The sequence below is a fragment of the Arachis hypogaea genome, chromosome 19 (assembly GCF_003086295.3).
Source record: "Arachis hypogaea cultivar Tifrunner chromosome 19, arahy.Tifrunner.gnm2.J5K5, whole genome shotgun sequence".
Classification (NCBI taxonomy): domain Eukaryota; kingdom Viridiplantae; phylum Streptophyta; class Magnoliopsida; order Fabales; family Fabaceae; genus Arachis; species Arachis hypogaea.
In genome coordinates this window covers 154,522,148-154,548,504 of record NC_092054.1, presented here as the reverse complement: position 1 = coordinate 154,548,504, position 26,357 = coordinate 154,522,148, and the positions used below count along the sequence as shown (strand labels likewise).

Below are 26,357 nucleotides of genomic sequence, written 5' to 3'. Positions count from 1 at the left end.
GTAACTGTGATATCAGTTTATGTGAATGAAGCATTGTTATGTATTTGATGACAAAATAGAAATGAAATCTTATGTTCTCTTGATAATGATATATCCTGTAAAAATTCTTTAAAACTAAGATTATATGAAAGAGGAGGTATAACTTATGACCAAATAAGTATCAAAAGAGCATAGTTTGATCAAATTGGTCAAGTGGTTGTGAGTCTGTATATAAAGACAAGATCAGGAGCTGGTTCTAATAACTATATATGTAATATGTACTTCCATTAGTGAATAAATTTAAGTGTATAGTTTATTTGTGAAAACATTGAATACAAAATATCATAGTCATTAATCATTGTCAATATCACAGCATTAGCAATAGCAGTATCTATATCATACTTTAAATATCCTAGATAATATAGTTTCAAAATATCCTAAACCAAAACAGATTACTCTATATAATAGAGTATCAAAATATCAAAAGAGCATAGTTTGATCAAATGTTCTCTACAAAATATGTTCTACACAACTTCTAGTCAACATTGCAAATTGTTTTCTATTTTGTTGTTGGTGGTTTGAAGTCCGGGGTGGGGACGAATTTCATAAACTCTGCCAAGCGTGCAGATGTCCTGGAACTTGCTCCTTGCTTTGGGTCTACCTTGAAAGTTATTTTCCTCTTAGATTGCAGTTTGTCGGGCTTTGTCACCTATTGTAGAGGTGGAGGTGGAGGTGGAGGTGGGTCTGATGGAGGGACCTAGTGAAATTGTTAATAGAATTAGTGACCAATACAACTTAGGGGGGGCGAGTGGAGGTCTCGACCCCCAACTTTTTTAAAAAAAGATTAATAGTAATAAGTTATTAAGTATGATTTAATTTTTTTTTAAATTTATTTAGTATTTAGTCTAATATAAATAAAAATTCAGTCTAACCTAAATATTAATGATTTCTAATATCTAAAAAGTAAGTAACAATATTAAAAAAATATGAAAAGATATTATTACTAATATTTTTTAATTAAATAAAATTTTTCAATTCCCATAAAGTAGATTTTTTTCTTCTTGTGAGCGTCCTTCTTGATTCATTTGGTATTAATTTTCTCTGTTTTAACTACTACAACTGAGAGTTCTTTTTCAGCTATGAATATTGAGAAGAATAATTCAGAAACAAAATAAAAGATAAATTTCTTGCTAATTGTCTTTTAATTATATTGAAAAGAAAATTGTAGAAAAATTTGACACAAATTCTATTATCGATAAATTTTATGAAATGAGGAATCGACCACTTCGTTAATAAAAAGTACATATATATTTTTTGTACTTTAAAATATATTCTCTATCAGTATATTTTTGTAATGCATTTTACATTATATAATTTTTTGCATAATTTTTTAATATTATATATATTATTGGCCCCCCATGATACTATTTCTGGATTCATCCCTGAATACAACCCAATAAATAAAACCAATCAATATATAACCAAGTAGTAGCATTTGCTGGATCTGTAGTTTCTCCAGCCTTAGAACTTTTTTCTTTTCCAACTCATCAATTAGCGAGAACAGATCCATATACCAAGAGTCAGATACATTGTTACAATTTGGACTCAACAAATCAAGTATAAGTGGAAAATTAAAGTATGAGTAATAGTCCCCAACTTCAGAAAATTGTTCTCCATTTTTTCAGCTTACCAATAATATTTTCATGACCACTAAATGCATCAGAAAATTTAACAATGTTACTGTATATCGAGTAGCCTAAAAAAACAACCTTACAGCAATAACAGGCTTTCTTGTTTTGTTATTACCAAGTATTAGAAAATTCATAAGCACTAAACTAAAGAGTTGCTATAGTAATACAATTGTCTAAATATATATAGTTGTACAGTTATACTATTAGAGAAACATAAAAGAATAAGATTATTCTTTTAAATTATTGAAGGAATAATACAATTATTCTAACCATGGTTGTTCCAATAAAAAAAATATGTAATTTCAATCGAAAAACACTGGACAGATATTAAAGAATTTCGTTTATAACAGATTCCATAGTGAGGCAGAAGTTTCATTCTTGTACTTGAAGTAAAAAGAACGGAAAGAAATAAAGAAAAATAAAGAAAACATAAACAAGGAAATTATTCATGTTCGATCTCTAAATCAATGCATGCTGTATAAACTAATAAAATTGTGAAAGAGTAGGAAAAGCAAAGAAAAGAACTTTTATTGATTGTTGATTGATTGAATTGTACTGAAGTGACTAAATATATATAGAGCATTGTCCTATAAAAAATAAAAGCAAATAAAGATAAGATAAGAAGATAAGAACAACTAAAGATAAGATAAAGATAATAAAGACTAAAATTATAATTGAATTTATGTATTCTGTTGGGCTGAATTTGTGGGCTGTGAGACTTCTTTGTTGTTGTCATGGGCTAAGGTAGAAGAATGGTTTAATATGCCCCCGCAAGCTGGAGGATGAAAGATATCGAGAACTCCAAGCTTATTGAGATTAAGATGGAAGGGTTGAGGAGACAAAGGCTTTGTGAAGATGTCAGCTAATTGCCCAGAAGAAGGAATGGGGAGAAGTTTCATCACTCCAGCTTGAGCTTTTTGTCGAACCAAGTGACAATCGACCTCTAAATGTTTGGTCCGTTCATGAAAAACTGGATTAGCAGCAATATGAAGAGCACTTTGATTATCACAATATAAAACTGGTGGGCGGATAGGAGAGATACGTAAAAATTGTAACAGATTTATTATCCATTGAAGTTCACAAGTTGTGTTGGCAAGTGCACGATATTCTGCTTCAGTGGATGAGCGGGCAACGGTGGTTTGTTTCTTGGTCTTCCAAGAGACTAAAGAGTTGCCTAAGAAGAAACAATAGCCTGTTAAAGATCGCCGAGTGTCAGGACATCCGGCCTAATCAGAGTCACTGAAGCCGAGAAGCTGAATTTCTGATTCTCTTGAAAAAAAAATTCCTTTGTCAGGGCTAGTTTTTAGATATCGTAACACATGTTTGGCAGCTTGAAGATGAGATTCAGTAGGAGTTGCCATAAATTGACTTAATTGTTGAGTGGCATACATGATGTCTGGTCGAGTAGTGGTAAGGTAGATAAGACGCCCAACCAAACGGCGATACACAGAAGGGTCAGATAGCAAGGGACTTTTGTCTTGATATAATCTTGTGGAACTATCCATTGGAACAGAGGTAGGTTTAGCACCTAATAAACCAGAATCCTCCAAAAGATCAAGACAATATTTTCTCTGAGATAAGCAAATTCCCTTTGCTGATTGAGCTACTTCAATACCCAAAAAATATTTTAAAGGGCCCAAATCTTTAATTCGGAAGTGCTGGTGCAAAATAGACTTAATGGAAGCAAGTTCAGAAATAGAATCGCTGGTGAGAACGATGTCATCAACATAGACTAGAAGTATACAAATTTGAGCACCAGTAAATTTAACAAATAGACTATAATCAGATAAAGTCTGCTGATATCCATGGGATAGCAAAAGATGAAAAAGTTTGTCATACCACATACGACTAGATTGTCGTAGACCATATAATGACTTTAGTAACTTGCAGCATTGATTTGGGCGAGGAGATGTGAACCCGGGTGGCAAAGTCATGTAAACATCTTCAGAAAGATCCCCATGTAAGAAAGCATTATTGACATCTAACTGATGTATGGGCCAATGCTTCATAGAGGCCAATGCCAAAACTAATCTAATGGTGGCAGGCTTGACAACAGGAGAGAAGGTTTCCAAGAAATCAACACCTTCAGTCTAGGTGAATCCTTTGGCCACAAGGCGAGCCTTATATCGATCAACTGAATCATCAGGCTTGCGTTTGATGCGATAAACCCATTTACAGCCAACCGGCTTAACACCTGCAGGACAATCAACAAGACGCCAAGTTTTGTTCAACTCAAGAGCATCCAGCTCATCTTTCATAGCACTACGCCAATTGGGATGTTGATTGGCATCTTTAAAGAACTTTGGCTCAACGTCAGAATGTAGAGATAATAGAAACCTTTTATGTGAAGATGAAAGAGAAGAAAAAGACATGACTGAAGATAAATGATACCTGCACTTTGAGAGAGATTGATTGGTAAAGGTGAGAGACGAATTGCACAAGTAATTAGAGAGATATGCTGGAGGTCGGTGAGGTCGATCAGAATGACGAAGATGGGGTTGCTCAGGTGGTGAGGAAGGTGACAGGGGATGAGGAGGTGATGGTGGACTAGTGTCTAGTGCAGAAGAAGAGGAGGGTGTGGGCCTCAAAAGAGATTCGGTTGTTATGGATTCAAGTTGGTTAGGACACGATAGTGAGGAAGAAGGAGAGGTTGTTGGAGAGAATAAAGGATTAGATGGAGTTGGGTCAATGGGTATGGGTGAGGGTTCAACTGGAAGGGTTGGTATTTTTGGGTTATGTGTGTTGATAGAAAAATTGTTTGGTTCAGAATTTGGGTTGGAGAGAGAAATTAGGTCATTTGTGTGAACCAAAGGAAAGACTAATTCATCAAATACAACATTTCGAGAAATTTCAATTCTTTTGTCATCCAAAAGATAAATGATATATCCTTTAAAACCATTTTGAAAACCAATGAAAACACCCATTTTGGCTCTTGGATCAAATTTTGATCTATTTGTCATTAGGGTAGACACAAAACATAAACAACCAAAAACTCTAAGGTCATGATAATTTGGTGGATGATTAAATAAAATCTCAAATGGTGTTTGAAAATTAATTGCAGAGGATGGAACTCTATTAAGCAAATAAACGGCATGTTTAACAGCATAAGACCAAAAAGATAATGGTAAATTAGATTGAAACATAAGAGCACGAGCTATATTTAAAATATGTTGATGCTTGCGTTCTACCCGTCCATTTTGTTGAGGGGTTTCAACACAACTACGTTGATGAATAATTCCCTTGGAAGCATAAAAATCATGTAAAATAAATTCTGGTCCATTATCGGAACGGACAGTTTTGACTTTAGAGTTGAATTGTGTTTCAACTAAAGTAATAAAATTCTTTACATGATTTTGCACTTCTCCTTTTGATTTTAATAAAATAGCCCATGTAAAGCGACTAAAATCATCAACGACAGTTAAGAAATATTTATGATTATGAATAGAATTTTGTAGAAACGGGCCCCAAATGTCAAAACATAATAAATCAAAAATTGCATTAGCTTTATTAAAGCTTTGAGAAAATGAAAGTTTCTTCTATTTAGAAAAATGACAAATATCACAAGTTTTATCATAATGCATAGAAATAAAAGGAAATTGCTTATGTAAATAATTAAGTCGTTGTTCAGAAATATGACCCAAACGAAAATGCCATAGCTCAGATGGTGTAATGGTTGATTTTGTTTTGATAGTATGAATGGAATGTGAAGTTGATGGAGTGTGAGTGAGAGTATTTTCAACAACATACAAGCCTTCTCTCATTCTACCAAAGCCAATCGTCCTCAAAGTGTTGGTCTGTAAAGTGCAAGAAGAAGATGAAAAAGTGAGTTGACATTGAAGATTGGAAGTAATTTTGGATATGGAAATAATGTTAAAATTAAAGTAAGGTAGATAAAGAACATCATGAAGGATTAAAGATGAAGAAAATTGCACAACACCCTTATAGGAAGCAGTGACTTTAGTGTTATTTGGTAAGTGAATGATAATGGGAGAGATTTTGTAATATGAAATAAACCAAGATAAGTTTGATGCAATATAGTCTGTGGCACCAGAATCAATAATCCAAAAATTTAAAAAGGTATTTTTGTTGGAAAAATTATTTAAAATAGAAAATGTGTTTGAAGAACAAAGATAATGAGTACTCGGATTAGGCAAAAACCCATTTTGATTTGATGAACCATTATCTCTATATTCTAAAGAGGGAGACTCGGTCTTTTTGAGAAGTGCTATGAGAGCTTGTTGTTGGGCTAGTGAGAGGTCCAAAATTGGGTTTGGATTCAGCTGATGGGTATGCCCTTCAACATGACCTAGGGCTGCCCTCTCATCATACACTGGAAGGGCGATTGAAGGAGTGGCGGCGGCGACAGCAACAGAGTGATGTGGACTACCAGAGTGACGTGGATGCCCTTGTGGGAACCCGTGTTTTGAATAACAGACTTCAATCGTGTGGCCACTACAACCGCAATGCGTACAGAACTTAGAGGAACCACCACGTCCCGCGCTGGAGGGAAAACCACCGCGACCCTTGCCGGAGGAAAAGCGACCACGACCGCGACCTTGTGAGGGGTGCCGCGAATCGACGGCGGCAGTGATGGAACGTGGATCGTCTAGAATCCCAGCGGTAACTTGTAGCTGTTGTTCATGTTGGATGACCAATGCAAAAACTCTGGTTGCTGGAGTTAATTGGTCTAGGAGAAGTATTTGAGATCGCACCACTGAAAACCGTTCATCCAATCCCTTAAGAAAGCGAATTATAAAATCTTGTGATATGTGAGATGTTGCTGGACATGAACAGACCGGGAGAGGGCGAGAACTGTCGAGTTCCTCCCAAAGAGACTTTAGTGATGTGTGGAACTCGGTGACAGACAGAGTGCCCTGCTTAAGTGCATAGATTTCTTCTTATAACTCAGCAATTCGGAGAAGATCACTCTGAGCAAATCGTTCTTTCAAATCGGTCCAGACAGAGGAGGCAGTGGCAAAATAGAAGACACTTTGAGTTATAGAAGGGGACAAAGAATGGAATAACCAAGATAAGACCAAGTTGTTGCAACGTTCCCAAGCCGAGAAAAGAGGATCCCCAGGTAGAGGAGAGGAGATAGAACTAGTAAGAAATCCATATTTTTGGAAATAATAACCATAGTGAAAGATCTATTCCATGAATGGTAATTGTTTCCTGTGAGAACAGGGGTAACCAAGACTGAGGTAGGATTTTCGCTTGGATGAATATAATAGGGATTGGTTGTATCTTGAGTTAAATTGGAAGGTTGATTATTTATGGTAGGCGGGGGAGTTGAAGGAGTTTTAGGATCTGAATCGGTTGGTTTATCCATGGATATCAGCAGAGCTCAAGAAGAGCTCTGATACCATAATAAAATTGTGAAAGAGTAAGAAAAGCAAAGAAAAGAACTTTTATTGATTGTTGATTGATTGAATTGTACTGAAGTGACTAAATATATATAGAGCATTGTCCTATAAAAGATAAAAACAAATAAAGATAAGATAAGAAGATAAGAACAGCTAAAGATAAGATAAAGATAATAAAGACTAAAATTATAATTGAATTTATATATTCTGTTGGGCTGAATTTGTGGGCTGTGAGACTTCTTTGTTGTTGTCATGGGCTAAGGTAGAAGAATGGTTTAATATAAACACTATATGAAAACCTTAAAATGGCTCAATATTTAATTTGTGTCTGTCTACGGTAAGAAACACTTGAGTGTTCTAGCACTTATTAGTTATTAGTCTTTACTAAAATTGTTATGAAATACTTTATTTTTATAAGAAATTAGCCCATCCACAATTAAATTAAAATGGGTTATGAAGGAGTAAAATTGTCATTTTAAAATAGAATATGAAAAATCAATGACTGCTCAAACTGAAAAATTCAGTTGATCATAGTCACATACATGCAAAAAAATTAAACCCTAACACACAAGAACTCTATCATCATCAACAACCATAATCAACTACATTCACCCAGAGTTTCACTAATGAAGTAGAGTGAAAAAAATGAAAAACAACTCACAACCAATATTTTGAAAAAAACAAAGCATGGTATGTTGAGAGCAACGATTTTGTTACTAACCTGTTTTTGAAGAGATGGTAACTCTCAGGTAATTAATCTTCACAATGGGGGGCGAAACAAGTAAGAAAAGCTTCAAACCTCCGTTACAACGACACCCATGGTTCTTCACTGACGGGAACGTATACGAGGGGAGGAGGAGGAAGGAGAAGGGTCAATTGGGGTTTCACTTTTGAAGTGGTTAATGTTTAGGTTTTCATTTAACCCCTTTCTTATGTGAAACGACGTCGTTTCTAAATATTTTCGGCGCCAAGAGTAGAACGATGTCGTTTTGAGAGTGCCAGGTGTCATCCAAAATTGCCAGGTCAGCTTTCCGGTGATGGAAAATGACGTAAGGGCCAAATTGAGGCACAGGTCAAAATTTTAGGGTACAATTAGAGTCAATTGAAACCTTAAGGGCTAAATTGAGTCGGGATCAAATTTCAGGGGTCAATTTAAGTATTAACTCTTATTAAAGAGTTTGAATTAAGTTCCTCTGAAAAAGAATTTGGATGTTTAGTTTGTTAAGCTCACAAACTGGTTCATAATAGATCAATTTCTTTGATATATTATTTATTTATTTGATTTACATTTATTGCTAAATAATAAGCATGTAAAAATGGAATCAAACCCTTAAAAAATACATCTCTTCAGCAATATAAATACATTTTTCCATAATAATCAGATCCAGAAAAATGGCAGCATGCATTTGATGTCCTAGAAGCTAAAAATGAATAAATGATGACCTTGATATGGCTGAATTCTTTTGGACTACAGAACCAGTACTTTATTCAATAAGCAAATTTAGGAACTTTTAAAATTAAGAGATCAACTATTACCGATGACCAAAAACATGAAGAGATTTTTTTATTTATGTACGCATAGAAAAAATATTATTTTCCATAATGCACATGCGTCAAAAGTGTTTTTGAAATGCGCATGGCCATTTCATGCCAAGCATTCACGAAATGGAATTAGTCTCCATTTTAAGGGAGGTGCACACGAAATAGGTGAGGAGTATTGCGTACAGTACTCCTCAATCATTTGGTGTGCACCTTCTTTAAAATTGAGGCTTAATTCCATTTCGTGAATGCTTGGCATGAAATGACCATGCGCATTTCAGAAACACTTTTGAGGTATGCGCATTATAGGAATAATGTTTTTTCCATGCGTATATAAATAAAAAAGCCGTGCACAAGTTTGTCTTACAAACACAGGAAAACCACTAAAGTAAAAGGAGTTAGGCATCTAGAACTGCAAGCTACACACGCTACCCAAGCATCTAGGCTTTGCCTTTGAGTCATCTACCCCTAATATATGACACACATCCATAATTGATTTCAATTTGGGAGGTTCAACATCTACATTTCGAAATAACCTAGGTTTACACAAAGGATGAACAGACCAATTCCAAATCATGAACAATGCTCGTATATCACAATTGGATCCCTGGGAATGCTACACTAAAGAAACTTTTTTCGAAAATGGAATTAAGAGTCTGACAATTTTAAATAGCCATATATTACTTTCTTCTTCCTGTAACGAAAAATACCCATTCCCATTACAAACTTAACCAGACCTAACCTTGGACAAAGAAACTACAAACGAATTACTTGAACAGATGAAAAATCAGTACAAATTTTGAAAAATAATATTCATCATTTAGAAAGTATTAAAGAATAAAACATGCACGCACGCACACACACTCACATCTTACACTAAAGTCTAAACTGGGATAAAAGAAATAATTTCAAAATTTAAAACACTCGTGGAAGAGAAAGCTGTCCAAACTATTCATTTGATTGACCAACAAATTCAATGTGGTTAGAGAATGAGGGAATTTAGGACAACTTTCACAAACCAAAGAAATTTCAATTATAAGATAGTATTAACAGCTTTCACTAACCAATTACGAGAACACGTGAACCAGAAAAAAGGGATAATAAACAAAAATTCAGTATCGGCATAGGAACTGAGCAAGAAAGACATCAACATCTTGTCAAATGAGGAATGACTAGCATTTTTTTTTTCAGGATAAGAAATGACCCAGACCATATCTGAATTTTGAACTATTTGAAAATTTTTGTTGGTTTTTTCAAATAATTTCTAATTTGTATGACCATCCAACCCATTTTACTAAAAAAGCAATGTATGATCTCCCAATCCATTTGACTGGCTATGATCTTTCTTTTTCCCTTTCAACAAACAACTTAATCCATGCTTCAATTTTGGACTGTTTGAAATTTTTTGTTGGTTTTTTCAGATCATTTCTATGATCTCCAACCATTAATTAACAAAGCAAAATCATTTCTAAAATCTTTCAACCCTTTTTAGCTGAGACTTCTTTTTTTCCAGGACAACAAATGACTCGGTCCATTTATGAATTTTGGACCGTGTGAATTTTGGAATGCTAGGCCAACTGCAGAAGCAATGCAGGTCCCTGACACTTATGAAGTTGGCCTGGAATTCATTTGCAATTGCTTTTGCAAACAGAGTTTTGCCGCAGCCCGGAGGGCCAACGAAAAGAACACCTTTGGAAGGTGACATGCCGAATTTCTCAAACTTCTCAGCATGTTCCACTGGGTATTGAACCGTCTATAAACAGTAAAATAAATCTTTTATATTAATAAATTGTTGAAAACATACCTAATATACAACACATTTAAGATTCGGAATATGAAATCAAAGTTTCGAATTTTCACACCTCTTGAAGCTCCCTTTTAACATTTCTCTAGACCTCCAATATCATCATCATAGGAAACATTTGGAACCTCCATCATGGTTCATGTAAACAATTGCCAAATTAAAGGTCAACATAATAATAACAGAACATTTTCATTCAATTTTGTAACTGAAATAATAACAGAACTTAATAAATACAAAGGATAAGACATTAATATGCTAAATGCATTGTATATATTTGCAAGAGTAGTGTCTTTCTTTTCCAAAGTTTATGCAATCAAAAAAGATTAATCATGCTTAGAATCATTCAGGTTGAGAATTCAGCAAGGGAACTCACTGTTGCACGCAACACAGATGGGTTTGAAGAAGTCAAAGCAGTTTGGAAGTGCTCATTGGTGACAACCATAGAATTGAAAATCTCAATATCACTCGATTCATCCTCCAAGTCAATCACATCCATCTTCTCTCTTATACAATGCAGAACAAAATCTCTTATTCAAGGTCTGCTCCTAGATAACCATGAGTGTCCCTTGCAACTCTTTCAAGATCAACCTGAAAAAACACAGAAAACAATTTAGAATTGTTAAGCATAACATTTACAATTTAGATTTAAAGTGAGGAACTTGAACTTGTAATCTTTCTTTTCACTTTTCCTGCACCAATCAACTACGTATCAGAACAATAGATTACAAGTTCAAGTTCCTCACTTCAAATCATAACTGTAACATATATTATGCATGTCAATTTTTCTCTTTATTATCTTGATTTCTAAACTCCTATTATAAACACCACAACATTTCACAGCTAGATCAAAGAATTATTGCTATCAGAAGTCCATTTCCTATTTTATGAATAAAGCTAGCACTAGAAACACATAACTAGACTTTATTATCACATTGAAATGATTGAATTAATAATAACAGTAGTATTGAGAGAGATAAACTCACTGATCAGAAGAAGAGGATTGACCCTTTTGAGGAGCAAGTGAGGTTGGATCAGCCATGACCTTTATCAGAACTTATTCTTGGTCTTTCAATATCATACTCCAAGCTTACACGATGTTTAGCAGCTTAGCTATATATGCAAAAGTTTATGCTTTGTGTTAATTCATAATACACGTTAACTATCACGCGAAAGTGTGTGTGAAAAAATAGTCGAAAATAATTAAATAAATTAATATATTTGACTAAATTATTTAAAGTAATACATGTTGAGATCTTAATTATCATTTTACATGAATAATCACCTCTTTTTATTAAATATTTTCATAAATAATTATTCATGTAAAAATATCTTTATACAGATGATAACTTCAATCCTGTCAATGCTATTTCAATTTAACAACAATGGAGCAACCACTAAGCTCCCAGATCAACTGAAAAAATTGCATAACCTCTTACGTTATGCAACCAAAATTTTCTTATTGACAGCTTCGTATATGCAATTTTGGAAGCTTAAAAGGCCAAAGAGCCCAAGTCTGGATTAAACTGACTGCAACCAGGTACCTTCCGCACCCTACTGTTCCTCATCTTCGTTCTTACAAGGGAGACATCTATCCATCGATCTGCTGCTGCATAGATGTTAGACAACAGCACATAGTTAGCAGCATTTTGAGGCTCAATCTCAAAAAGTTGATTAGCAGCAATCTCTCCTAACTCTGAATCACCATATGCTTTACATGCCGCAAGAAGTGCACCCCAGGCAGCAGCATGAGGCTCCACCGGCATTACTTTTATAAGCTCATAAGCATCCCGTAAATTCCCTGATCGACTTAGAAGGTCAACCATACATGCATAGTGATCAGGTGAAGGACTAACGCAGTACTTTTCCTTCATGGAGCGGAAGTAGTTCCAGCCCTCATCAACAAGTCCAGCATGACTACAAGCTGTTAGAATGATTTTGAAGGCCACCTCATCCGGAGTTAGCCCATCCTTCACCATCCTGTTAAAGAACTTCAGTGCATCTTCCTCAAATCCATGAATTGACAACCCTTGTATCATCGAACAATATGAGACTAGATCACGGTTAGGCGTTTCTTCAAATAATTTTAATGCCCTTTCCATGTTTCCACATTTAGCATTCATATCCAGAAGCGCTGCAATCACGTGGTCCTGTTTCATATCAATAGAGCTCTTGTTTACATAAGAATCAACCCATCGAGCCAGTTCTAAATTACCCAACTGAGAAGAAGCCGACATCAAGCTAACCAATATGAATTCATCAGGTTTCACATTCATTGATTCCATCTCAAGAAATACTCTCAAGGCCCTGTTAGGTTGACCATTCTGTACATACCCTGATATCAAAGTAGACCATGCAACAATATCCTTTTCCGGAGCTTGGTCGAACAAGAACCTTGAGATAGCCATGTCACCAGCCTTTGCATAGCCATCAATCATGATCGTGAAAGAAACAACACTCTTTTCTGGCATAGCATCAAGCTCTACCCTAGCATTGCCCAAATCCCCCACCTTCACAAAACCCCATATCATCGCATTCCATGATGCCACATTCCTCTGCGGCATTTCATCAAACAGCCTCCTTGCCTCCACCATATCCCCAACCTTCACATAGCCAACCACCATAGCAGTCCATGAAACTACATTCTTCTCGGACATTCCATCAAACACCTTGCGAGCGTCACCAATCTTTCCACATTTCCCATACATATCGACCAGACAGGTTCCAACAAACATATCACCTTCAACCCCACACCTCAACGCCGAGCCATGGAGCAATTTTCCTTCCCAGGATCTGCACATGCTTGAACAGGCCTTAATCACAGAAGAGTAAGTGTACCTATCGGGAAGAGACCTATGTGCCTTCATGCGAATAAAAGCAGAGAGGGTGTCGAAAAAGTAACTTCCTTTGGTGTGGGCTCCAATGAGGGAGTTCCAGAGGAAAGGGGAAGGACCAAGGACGCGGTCGAAGACGGCGGTGTAATATGAAGCAGTGGCGGCAAAGGAGGCGGAAAGGGAAATGAAGCGGGAGATGATGAGGTGATCTTGCTCTAAGCCTCGTTGGATGATGGAGGCGTGGACTTGGTAGAGGTGATGAATGGTCTTGCAGGCCTTAAGAAGGGTGGTAATGGCGGCAGTTGAACGCGGCGGTGAAGAAGAGTGTTGAAATATTGAATTCATTCGAAGGAGATGCTTTTTGCTCTCCCTGATTTCTCTCCTTAAGTCATCCACTTTGGTACATTCTTGATAAATTTACCCACCAAAAAAGATTGAAAGGAGAATAACAAAGTGGCAATATGGCACTTCAATACGTTCTGCGAGGAAGAACAAATAGAATGAGACTCCCTGCTGCAAAGATACATCAAAACTGGTCCGATTGCTGCTCCAACCAAACCCAGTTTGCGTCTAAACATCTTTATAAACCCAGAAGAGTCTTGTTATTATTACTTATTATGATAGTGGGTTAGGAAATTATAGTGTTGTGTACTTGTGTTTGTAACCGGTTCTCTTCTAGGTGCGGGTCGGGTTTTCAGCCCATGGCACTACCAAAAAATAAAAGCATTAGTATCACCAAAAGTATTAAATAGTAAGCTTCGTAACGACCAACGCAAGTTGGCACAGATGGATGAGGGTCTGTGTCCCTTAACCATCTTTCCCGAGTTGAAGATCAGTGAAGAAAGGAGCAAAGATTTTGCGTGAAATCCCATGTGACAGAGGTAGGCATGCAGTATATTAGATAGTTTTGTTCTGTTCTACGTAGTGGTAAGGTATCCATCATTATGAATTTTACTTGGGAAACTGGTGTAGATTGATGAGAAACCATGGATGTTATGTTAGTAGCTAGGGTTTTTGCATTGGGTGGTGTAGGTAGAGATTATCGGAATGCTCTGTTTTCAAACCGAAAATATAGGCATTTCTATAATGGCATAGTGACTGAAGTAGTTGTTAGTTAGAAATTTTAGAATATGATCTGTTGTTGTTCTGATTTTATATTTTAGTAAAAATGTTGTATATTTTTTTCAATACAGATGGAGAAGTTGCTGGATATAATATTCCATCATGGTGGAACGTTTAAGAAGAATATTGATGGAAAGTTGGTTTACTCACCTGACAATAGAGCTTGCTTAGGTGATTTAGATGAGGATACACTTGATGTCTTCTTCGTCAGGAACTATTTCAAGGAGTTGGGATATGACAAGGTAGTTGAGTGCTAGTGGCTGGTTCCGGAGAGGAGCTTGGAGGTTGGATTGAGAGCTCTTACCACTGATGATGAATTAAGGGAGATGTGCTTCCATGCACAGAGGAATGATGAAGTAGTCGATGTTTATTTCGAACATGGAGTTTCGACACCTAAACTGATGGAGGGGAAAGAAGCTATTCTGTGTCTGGATTATATTCCATAAGAGGAGCCTGGTGGTGACTTAAACAAGAAGAACACCCCGGAGGATACCTTAAATGAAATGACACATGACAAATGTGATCCTGACCCAGTTCCTCCTACTCCAATCCCATTCCAAACAGTCCAACTGCAATCGCAGTTCCTGCTAACACCTCCACCACAAGACCTATCCATGATGACACCAAGTCCATGGCTGATCATGAGAACCCCAAACTCCATCATATACCCAACCCAAAACCCACTACAAAGCCCAATACAACCCCAACTGTCAAGCAGAATAAAAAATTCAAGCAGAACCAGAAGTCCAAGAAAACTCAACCAAAGCCCAAGCCCAAGTTTACTTCAAAAACCAAGGCCAAATTTAACCCACCTAAAAGAATCACAAGATATCAGGGAAGGGGACAGTGGAGTGCTAACAAAGGGAAGCAAACTTTTTATGTAGATTTAACTGCAACCAGATCAAGCAGTGATGAAGAGAGTTTAGAGGATGACTCTTATGTCCCTGTGCAGGAGGCCAGCTCTAGTAGTGATGATGAGTTAGTTACACAACCAATTAAGAAAGAGGTCAAGAAGGTTCAAAAGGCCTCAGCCATGACCAAAGAAAAGGAAAAGATGTATAAAGACACTATTATGCAAGATGATGATGCAATTGTGGCAGACTTATCTGATGTAGAGGTGGACCTTCGTTTTTTAGGAAGTCCAGGAGACGGATTGATGTATGATGCTCTTGACCCGGGTGCAGAATCTGATGGTGCCAACTCGTGGCACTCGGAGGAGATGAAAACTTCTCCTAAAATATTTTGTTGTTTACTTCCTAGATTTAACTCCCCTTTTCACACTAACTCATACAAATTATTACACTTTACGCAGACACTACCACCAACAACAACAAGGCCGCCTAAATTACCAACCAAACAGAGGACCTCACCACAACTAGTAACTACTTCTGTCGATCCCATGCAAGGAGCAAGTGCAGACACATCTTCAAGGTTGGCAAGGTTTATGAAGTTTGTTCCAACACCACAGTTCAAGGCACCAATGAAGAAAAACCCTTGATTTTGGATGTTCTAGCAGCTGATTTAAGAATATATATGGAATTTGGGCATTAGTTGATATTTTGGGTTTTTTGTTATTTCTCTAAAGAAATGGCTCTTAGCTAGGCTGTATGGTTTATTTTGATTTTCTGGTAGTAAATAGTTTAACAGAGTTTATGCTCGAAGGTAGTTGTTTCAGTTTGTTTATCCTTATGTGGTCAATTGATACTGTGTTACATTGACAATGTCTTGTTTATAATCTACAACTACTATTATCAATTTACCTCTTCTGTTCATTCAATTTAGATTCTATTTTTGTAAAATCTATCTACAAATAACACACCAATAAGCTAACAGTTCCCCTACATTCATTAACAAATGCTTTCAAACACAGTTCTTACATTTTTACTATCACAACTAAAACAACAACTAACAGAGAAAAAAAAAAACAGTAATCCTAACATTTGTATCATATATTTCTGGGTCTTTAACTCAGCCTCTAAATTGCCAATCCTCAAAGCAAGACTGACGCTCACTTCTTCATTGTTGTATGCAGCAGTGTCTTCCAAAATTTCTTTATCATCTTCTACAATGTCTGCACATCGAAAGAACCCACACCATCTTCTTCCACTACTATGTGAACATGAAATTTAACAGTTACCATCAAAATAGTCAACAACAAATCTTCAGCAAACATTCACGTTGTAATTCAGGCATCCAAAGAATGGCTTATTTGGGTGGGTTTCCGTTCCAAACCATCAGAGCACAGGACGTTTTTCACACCCACACCGCTCTGTTACTCGCGTGCCTCTACTCTGACTTGGCCTCCTTGTGGTTGATCGCATAGAAGAAGATGTGCTGAGCTACTTCTGAGTTAGGATTTAAAAAGGGATCATGGACCAAATTGGTGCATAAACTTTCATTTGCCACATCAACCAACCGTTAGACACTCCAGCGTGGCACTCATTCGCCACGTCACTCCCGCCGGCAAGGAATATGACCGGAAAATATGAGGGGGACCACGTTGATGCATTTTTTCAATCGGGAGGACTTAATTAGTGCAATTGGGAAGTTAGGGACTAAATTAGTGCATTTTATGAATCTCAGGGACCACTTTGGGGTTTAACTTACTTATAACACTCTTCCTACTTCCATATCCAAAATTTTTTGCCGTATATATCTATTATTTATTTTCTATTTACATATATAAGAAAAATTAGGAGAAATTTAGGGACAAATTGCATATTTAAATAAAATAAAATTCAAAATTATTCATTTGTAATATTTGTAAAATGGTTAATTTTGAAATCCATTTTATTTAAGTATATAATTTGTCATGATTCAAATTATATAATTTTTTATTTCTTTCTTTTTTAAGAGGTAGATAATTTTGTAATTTACCTTAATCAAAATAAAACTCAACTATAGGAAGAAAAGGCCAAAATTTAATTTGAGAAAAAAAATTAGGGAAAACATACAGACTTCAGTGGTCCTCCTTTCGCCACCAACACTCCTCGCGTGATTTTCGCTTTGGTATGATTTGAAGCGCTCAGCTCAACAAAGAAATGAGCGCATTTCTACATATCCACAAAGTACAGTACAGCACAGAAGAAACATAGAATAGCTTAGCTTATTAGCTCAGCTCAGCTTTACGCACTAAATGGACGGAAGCCCTATCTTCTCTACAATACTGTACTCGACCCTTCGCTTAATCCCTTAGTATAAATAAATGGAGCTTTCTGCATTCCCGACGTTCAGAGCAGTTACCAATCCTTCGATTTTCCCTTTCTCTTCGAAACAAGTTTGTTGCCGGTGCTCTTTTTTTCTTCGTCGCCGCGACTATGGCCTTCGCTGGAATCGAAATTCGAAACCGTTTGTTCGCATCAGGTTGTGCTTGGAGAATGCTTCGTCGTCGAACGGTTATGGCGGAACCGAGAGCGGAGAAGCTAAACCTGAGTTCATCGAAGTCATCGGCATTGGCAGTCGGAAGGACGCGGTTATCGATTTCTGCTTGAGATCGCAGTTTCAGTTGTCGTCGCTGCGGTTTTGGTAATCTTCTAGTCTCCGCTCAGAGATTTTATTCTTTCGTAATTTTCTCTTGTGACGATTACGGTGAATTCGAAATTTGAATACTGTTTTGGTTTACGAGAATACGTGTTGTTTTCACTTGATAGCGTTCGAGAATTTGATGCTCAGAGAATTTGATTGTTGTTTGCTGAGTCGAGGACTCTGACTTTAGATCCTAGTTTCGTTCTCGGAGAATAATTGTTCTAATAGATTCTCAGAACTGGAAAAATTAGCAAAATCATTGTGTTTTTTTTTTAGTTGTTACTTTCGTCTAAGGTCGTAATGACTTTCTAGCATACAACGACAGCAATTCACAGTTAAAAGTTATCTGATAGTTTCGCTCGTATGCTTTTGCCAGAATTGAAAGAGATAACTGTTCTTCGTATGGTTATTTTCTCTTCATTAGCATAAACACGAGCAATCCTATATTCTTAAGACTAATACTCTCAGCAGTTAAGATCTGATCTAAAAGAAAAGTATGGACAAACGCTGTTAATGGTTTCCTACTTTCCCTGTGCTAGATTTTAACTAGAACATCACTTCAGAGTGTGCTAGAGATTATAGCTAGTTTTACATTGTTAAATTATCTCCTACATTTGGAATAATAAAATAATTTCTTCTGGAATTGATTTTTAATTCCATTTTGAATTGCCTTAAGTTCTAAATGTTTTGCAGGAATATCTTAATGAAAGAATCACACGAGGCTCAATTACAGCGTAGATCAAGGGAAGAAGGTTGTTCTGTTGACTTAATTTTACTGTGATACTTTTTGGATCAACTAGTTCTTATTTGTCTAGTTTAATAAAGAAAGTATATGAATGGAATAAGGTTTTCTTTTGACTTAATTTTACTGTGGTACTTTTTTTATCCAATACTTCTTAGTTGTCTAGTTTAATATAGAAAAATTATATTGGGAATTCTTTCATTTTTGGTGTTTCTGGAAATAAAATGTCCCATTACAGTAACATCCTTCTTGATTTTTTCCTTCTCATATTATTCATTTACTATCAAAGTTGAAGCCTAAACTTCAAATTAGAAGACAGACCATACAATTAAATAATGTTTAGTTAAAAGAAAAAAAAATTGAAGGGGAGGGATGACATGAATGAATTACAGTTCGGATATTCATACATACCTCAGTGTTTTCTCCATTGTTAAAAGCCACTGAACTACATTTGTTTTGGTTACTTTTGCAGAATTTTCTCCAACAGTTGTCAAAGCTCCAGTATTTATGAAGACATGCTCAAAGACTGTTGTCCTTGTTTGTACATTCCTTTCCTTAAAACTCTTGTACCTTGCTTCAACAAAGTTACCAAAATATTTCAGTGAACTAGTTTGTCCCATTCAGATTATGTGAAGTGCACATAAGTCAACTGAGACGCTTGAATTTGTTATATGTCACTTTATAATAAATATGTTTATCTTATTAAAAGGAAATTTTTACTGCAATTTACACGATAAAGCTGATTTACATTGCTTGTGGTTGCACTCCTAGCACAGTTGCATAATTTATGGGATCATAAGACATTATTCCATGTTGAATTTTGTGTAATCTAATGTCAACCCTCCCCCCCTTCTCATTGTGCTTTCTTAGGTGGCTAGTGCAGGATATGGATTGGACCTTACTGTTGCAGTTGATATTTTTGAAACTCTGAGGTCCAGAAATGGGTTAGCAGTTGCTATAGTTTTGAGGCCTTTTAGCTTTGAAGGGTTAAGACGACAGGATGAGGTACCTTATGTGCTCTGACTGCCTTTGAATAAATATATAGGTCCTCAATCATATTATCCCTTTCAAACATTTTTTCATTTTCACCTACAATGTGATAAAATTTCCATTGGCTCTATATCTGATAAATTATGATAATGCCAGTGAATGTTATTAGACGTCTTATATAGTTTTCGTTCTATGATTGCAATAGAATTCTTGATGTGATTTATTTGAGTCAAACTCTCAGGTGAAGGATTTGATGGGGAAGCTTAAGGAGAGCGCGGATTTAATTATAGGTGAGGCTCCATTGATCAAATTGGAAGAATAAAACTATGACAAAAGAAAGACTAATGCATAAAGATTTTATTATAAAAATTTCTGGAAATACTTTTACCATTAAAAGAAATATGCAGCAACTGTTCATGCTACTGGTGTATGATATTTTCACATGATAATCCTGAGCAGGTGCTCATTTTTGTTGATTTTTTCCACAGAAATTGATATTGATGCACTGCTTCAAAAAGACTTGTTGACTCTAGATGAGGCCATGAAGACTGCAAATAATGCAGTTTTGTTGGCTATTAAGGCCATATATGTATTAAAATCTGTAAGTTTTTTTTTTAGTATATTTCGGGTTGTTTGGTTATACAAAATAACTATAAGATAACACGTGAATAGCTTTGCAGGAGATGCATAGAAAACTTGTAGATAGATTGCAGGATGGTGTGACTGAAGCCAGCACTTCAGAAGTTAATAAAGTAAGTTTCTAACATTTTTCTCTGGTAATGTTTGACCTTTTGTCCCCATCAAAGTTACTTGACACCCTTGTTTTTATCTATGTTTTGTGTTCCCAAATATTTTCTCCCCATTCCTTTGTATAACAAATGCTACTATTTACAGATATTGGCAAACTATAAAGAAGCAGGGATTGGATTTGGAGCTGCATATAACATCAAAACCTCAATATTGCAGTCTACATTAGAGTGTCCTTTCCTTGGTGTTCGTTTAAAGGTATCTCCAATTTTTTCATAGTCATGCATAATAGGTACAATGTTTTCATAGTTAATAACAATTTAAAAGTATTTAACTTGCATTGGTTCTTTCATTAAACACTGCTGTTTCGTTTCCAGAATGATTTGCCTGTCATCTGTTCAGCATAGCATGGTTTCCTTTAAATATTTATTTTAAACTTAGGAGTTCACAGTTCTAGTATTATTCTGATTCGTTCTTGTCTACCATCTTAACTTAATACAATCACTATTTTGTTCAGGATCCAACTAGCATTGTTATCTGCATTCTTGCTAGTTCAGTGCCCATTAATCATAGCGATATAGCAGCCTTTCTGCGTACATTCCGTCAAACTACAGCATATACGGGGGACATATTAGTATCCACAATCTATGAGCCAAATGTTGAGCCCAACTTATGGATAACAACTGTCCTTGCACTTGGGTGAGTAACTTGACACGGATGCTTGATGGTGATATCCTTTTTTCAGTGTTTTTATTGTTTCTCATTTCATCAACATGTTGAGTTTCCTGTTTTGTAATTGTAAATAGCAGTTCAAACGTGAAACAATCTGTCCAGAGTGTTGGTATACTATCCAGACTGGCCCTGCATTTTCCTCGTCTTTTTAGCTTTTGGGGGACGCATAATCAGCAACAAGTTCACACAGGGAAAGAGTGTGCAGTAACTCCTCAGAAAGTGATGGAGTCTTATGAAAGGGATGAGGAGCCAAATAAGAATGCTGCGCATTTTGTAGATGGCAGTTTTAATAATCACAATGAACAGTTGGAGCCAAGAGTGAGCAGCAGCAGCTCCAAGTTGGCTACTTCAAGGTTTTCTCTCTATCTTAGGCTCCCCCAAATGAAAAGGAAAATCGTTTCTAATTTTTTAAACAAAGTAATTTTGCTTTTCACCTTCTCGATGTTGGCTTCTGAACTGTATTAGGTTTTCTGAGAAAGAAGATATGTTTGACTCTATAGCCCAGAATTCTGTCCCTTATGACTCTATTATTGAAGGTGGTAATTTTGAGACACTGAAATTTTGACTACCTTGTATCATTGCTGTTGAACCATTGTTGAATAATTTCTTTTTCTGTTGTTCTTTTGTTTAATTTCAAATTGAGTTGTATTAGATGACTATGCTTTTCAAAGGGAGCAACTTGAAAACTGGAATCTGGGTCCTGGATATGAAGTGGCAAGGGAGTGGGCCCAAGAACGGGTAGCTGATGCAACACATATGATAGATAATCTAAGCATATTCCACCTTCCTGTAGGTGTGAGGCCTTCAGAAGATTTGAAAGATTGTTTAAAAGTCTCATTCATGACAGAACAGAAGGAACCGGAATCTGTCAATGAAGTAAATGTATCAACAATAAATGAGGGAATCCCTTCTTGGAATGTAGTGACTGATGCAAGTTTGGAAGCAGTAAAGGGATTGGCATCTTCACTTTTGAAGGGAAAAGATGCTAATAAACCAAAGAAGCATGGAGTACTATCTGATCGAGCTGCTTCTATGCTGGTAATGATGCTTAATGGCTGTGAAATTTGTTGATGACTCATTCATTTATGTATTCCTGAAAATAAATTTGATGAATGTTCTGTAATTAGTCAATATTTCATGAGTCAAGGTATAAATTCTGTAGTTGACAATTTAACAAGAGATATTTCTCTATAAAATTTAACATTCATCATGCAATTGTCATTTTCTACCCTCTGATGGCATTGTGTACTTTCTTGGAGGGTTCCTTTATATGATTATCATTGTTCAGGTTTTATTTTGATTTGTTGATTTGTTTGAGGAGCCTATTTTATCCTTCTTCATTACAGTGGTCCTTCTAGTAAGTTTTTGTTGCAAAAAATGTTCTTTGGGCATTAGCTCAAAATTTAACGTGCCTTATTCTCCTTCTACTATTTAAAATTAGGCTTGAGTGGAGATTTGCTCACTACTTGCAGAAATATTAAAGCTTCATTTGAGAATATTTCTAATTTTACTTGAATATTAATTTCACATGGCTATCACCTGAATTTGGCTTTAGATTAAAAAGGAAGTTCAATTTTTCCTTATATTATCTATAATGTGTAGGATCTAGATCCTTCAGTTCAAGCTCCTAGTTATTGTTTGACTTAGAAGAGCATTCCGTACTTTGGACTACAATATAACTTTGGAAAAGAAATAACCCCCAAGACCTTGCTACCTATGGAATTGATTTAGTGCAAGGCAACTTCAAACCCCATAGAATACCAAATTCCAGAACAAAAACTAAATTCTCCTTTTGAAAGTATAATTCTATTGGGTTTTAACTTTTACATTGCAGCCATCTAATTATTTAAGATTTTCATTATTCTCTTGTATGCTTTCTCAATTTATTCTAATCTCAAATAATAAGGAATTTAGGGTGACTATATTTTATACACAGGAGGCAGAACGGGACTTGTCAAAAAAGTGGAATCCTGTTGTGGAAATGCAATACAGGGGAGGAAGATACAAGGGACGATGCCAAGGAGGTCTTCCTGAAGGAAAGGTGAGTTCTGAGTTTCTTCCAAATCATTTGTCTAGCTAGACTCTGGAATTTTAAGTTTTCTGTTTTTTTTTTCCTCCTCACTGCATGCTGGGAGAACAACTATATTAAAATTTACATTCAGGGGCGTCTTATTCTTGGAGATGGAAGTATATATGATGGTTCATGGCGCCATGGTAAGAGATCAGGGCCAGGTACCTTCTATTTCAAAAACGGAGACATGTTTCAAGGAACATGGAGGGATGATGTCATGCACGGCAAGGTTCGTTAGATTTTGATGTATACTTTCCAATGATGATTTGTTGAAGCTAAAGATGACGAAAGTGATTAGCATGTTAGATAAGAGATTGTGTGAGTTTTAGCAATAGTTACAGCGTAATATAGAAAATGATTTGATCCAACTTATCATTTCTAGAACCAGTAGCAATCTATCATGTCGATCTTGTATGGCAATTTATCTTGATTTCAACTGCTATAAAGTGTATGGGGGAATCATAGTACTTGATTACACACCAATCTTTGATGGTGTTTCGATGAAGTTGTACTGGATGGTAATTGTTGTTTATTTATTATCCAGGGTTGGTTTTATTTTCACACTGGTGATCGGTGGTTTGCAAACTTTTGGAAGGGAAAGGCCAATGGTGAGGGGAGGTTCTACAGTAAGTCTGGTGATGCCTTCTTTGGGAATTTCAAAGATGGTTGGCGTCATGGCCAGTTTCTTTGCATCGATGCTAACGGAACTAGGTATAAGTATTTAGTCTTACTGGTTTTGTTGCTTGTATTTGTACATGACTTCTATCTTATCACTTATTGGCATGTTGATCATCTTTCCTCAAAAAAAAATAAAAATAAAATCAAGGTTTAACAATTTATACTCAATACAACACCCCTTGGCGTGAAAAACAAGAATTTCAGTCTTGTGTTTTTAATTCAAACATATGTTGTGTTCAACTGTATTTTGGACAGGTATACTGAGATTTGGAAACAAGGTGTTCTTTTAGACATCAAACAGTTATACAGATGACCAAGCGGCATAAATATGGTACCCTAAATTCTGTTTACTGTGACTCTCGTAATCTTGTCTCTCGGTCTTACTTTTAGGTTTTGTTCTTGTTTTATTTTACTTAACCTATGTTGTATAGGTGTTAGTTGTTGGCAATGTTATATGTTTTCTTTTCTCTTTATGCTACTATATGTAAAGGGGAAGGGGATGATCAGGAGAAATTTGGTGCACTATTTTATTTTTTGTTTTAAAAATATTTTTCATATATCCATAAAAAAATATTTTTTTATTCTTAATATTTGAATTCCAAATTTTTGGTTAAAAAATAAAATATTTATCAGCTTAATTTATTTATTATTATTTTACATTAAATTTTAAAAGGACTGGAGCACTGGTTATTATTATTGCCAAAGGCAGTTTGCTTTTTAGAATTTATTTTTCTTATTCTTTATTTTAAATGTGTTATGTGTGTGTGTATGTGTGTGATTTCCTGCACAATTCGTGCATGGGGGTGTACATCTGGCTTTTTATGCTTTGACAGATGCCGGGCTTCGGAATCCATGTTCGAGTAGGTAGGTATATGAATTAGATTGCGTTAGGTTTTCGACAACTACATAAAATTTAGACAAATCTTGGTGACATGGACCAAAGTTAATCTAGCATTTATAAAAGTTAATTATGGCTTTATTTCATTTGATATCCATGGACATTTACATATGGACATTTACATGTAGTCTTTATGTGAAGATATTTGAAAATTGGAAGATGTTTGAAAATTGTTAGATGATTTAATATATTTGACGAAATTATTTAACAAGTTTTAACTATCAACTTCACATAAAATCATCTCTATGAATTCCCACCATCAAATAATTATCTATTTTAATGATGTTACATCAAAAATTTAATGTATTTAAACAATACATTGGTTTTGCATTGTGTCAAATTATTAAAGTGAACAATTAATTAATACTAGGAGTATATATTTCTAAATAATACGTGATTTCTTATAATATGAAAGAATTTAAATCTTTTCAAAATGAGTCTCCGAAAGTTTGAAAAAACATTTTATTCATCTTTAAGTGGATTGCTAAAGTATTAAAAATAGAAGATTTTTCAAGAATTTTGCTGAAGAAGTTAAATGGTTAAGTTTTAATAATATTCGATCCACGAAAAACTTTAAAACCTCTATTTCCATTATCTTTAGAGAATTTAGCACTAATTAGTTAATTTAATAGTATCCTGCACGAAGGTGAATAATTTCTTAGGAGAAACATTAGGAGTCAACACTTTTAGAGAAAAAAAAATAGAGAATTTATCAGTATTAGTATATAAAAAATGTTAGTCGTGTAATACTTTTAATCTCGTAATTATATTCATCATAATATAGCCAGATATGTCTGATTTCATACTCGTATTGCTCCTTATCCATCAGTTTCTTAAGGTAGCGTTTGGTGGAGAGATAGAAACGAAAAGATTGAATTCCTTAAGGTAACATTTGGTGGAGAGATAGAGACGAAAAGACTGAGATTGAGAAACAGAGACTAAGAGATAGGGATTAAAATAAATCTTAGTATTCTATTTGATAAAAAATAGAAGACAGAAATTGAAACAAGAATGAAATTTTAATTTAATTTGCATAAAGGATAAAATTGAAATTAATTAATTAAAATGAGAGTATTTTAGGTATAAAATGTTATTAAAGTTTTATTCTCCACCTCTAAAAATTTTAGCCCTCTGCGTTCTCACTTTTTGGAAGTACTGAAATACTAAAATTATTTTCTTATGCGGCCCTTATACACCAGCTGTTCTGCGAGAAAGATTTATATTATAGTGTTGTCAATATTTATCGTGTAGTTCAAGAGTAATTATAACCATTCTTTTTAATTTTTGATGAATGACTTTTAATCCTTATAATAAAATGAAGAGTAATGCTACATGTATACCAAAATTAGTCACGTCACTAATATAAAATGTATGTTGGAATATAAATATATATTGAAAATAAATTAAACTGCACATGTATTTATACATAAATATATTGATGACTGATTTTAGTGGTTAATTTTAGTGTATAAATAGCATTTTTGTATAATGATATGGTTGTAATTGTTTTACAATATACGCATTAAAAATGTTTTTAGAGTATGCAAGATATATGGTTATTTTGCATCATGTTGAATTGAAAACTCATAATGGCGAGTTTCGAAATTTATCATGGAAGTTTTATGAACGAAGTATATGAAATAAT

At 35.2% G+C, this 26,357-nt stretch overlaps 2 protein-coding genes across 11 annotated transcripts; one reads left to right on the top strand and one right to left on the bottom strand.

Annotated features, from left to right (window-relative positions):
* Positions 1 to 312: 312 nt before the first annotated feature.
* LOC112777120 (putative pentatricopeptide repeat-containing protein At5g37570) lies at positions 313 to 13,832 on the bottom strand. Of its 7 annotated transcripts, none has more exons than XM_072227699.1 (5): positions 11,918 to 13,817; positions 11,360 to 11,486; positions 10,750 to 10,964; positions 10,435 to 10,501; positions 313 to 736 (listed from the first exon to the last, which is right to left on the bottom strand). In XM_072227699.1, the coding sequence occupies exons 1-2, from the start codon at positions 13,550 to 13,552 to the stop codon at positions 11,475 to 11,477; spliced, it is 1,647 nt and encodes a 548-aa protein (XP_072083800.1). In that variant the 5' UTR covers positions 13,553 to 13,817; the 3' UTR covers positions 313 to 736; positions 10,435 to 10,501; positions 10,750 to 10,964; positions 11,360 to 11,474. The 7 variants fall into 7 exon arrangements, with proteins under 7 accessions (XP_072083800.1, XP_072083797.1, XP_072083799.1 ...); XM_072227698.1 differs by lacking the exon at positions 313 to 736 and adding an exon at positions 5,160 to 5,464 and having other exon boundaries at positions 11,918 to 13,762; XM_029295875.2 differs by lacking the exon at positions 313 to 736 and adding an exon at positions 10,038 to 10,325 and having other exon boundaries at positions 11,813 to 13,817.
* A 3,425-nt stretch (positions 13,833 to 17,257) lies between these two features.
* LOC112776209 (protein ACCUMULATION AND REPLICATION OF CHLOROPLASTS 3, chloroplastic) lies at positions 17,258 to 24,402 on the top strand. 4 transcript variants are annotated; one of them, XM_025820264.3, is made up of 16 exons: positions 17,258 to 17,854; positions 18,548 to 18,606; positions 19,069 to 19,133; positions 19,467 to 19,601; positions 19,828 to 19,876; positions 20,075 to 20,187; positions 20,267 to 20,338; positions 20,481 to 20,591; positions 20,851 to 21,032; positions 21,140 to 21,418; positions 21,531 to 21,601; positions 21,718 to 22,103; positions 23,002 to 23,106; positions 23,228 to 23,365; positions 23,681 to 23,847; positions 24,070 to 24,402. In XM_025820264.3, exons 1-16 carry the CDS (start codon positions 17,535 to 17,537, stop codon positions 24,125 to 24,127), a joined length of 2,310 nt encoding a protein of 769 aa, XP_025676049.1. In that variant the 5' UTR covers positions 17,258 to 17,534; the 3' UTR covers positions 24,128 to 24,402. The 4 variants fall into 4 exon arrangements, 3 of the variants coding, with proteins under 3 accessions (XP_025676049.1, XP_025676050.1, XP_072084048.1); XM_025820265.3 differs by having other exon boundaries at positions 17,282 to 17,854; positions 21,143 to 21,418; XR_011877763.1 differs by having other exon boundaries at positions 17,319 to 17,854; positions 22,980 to 23,106.
* Positions 24,403 to 26,357: the final 1,955 nt, after the last annotated feature.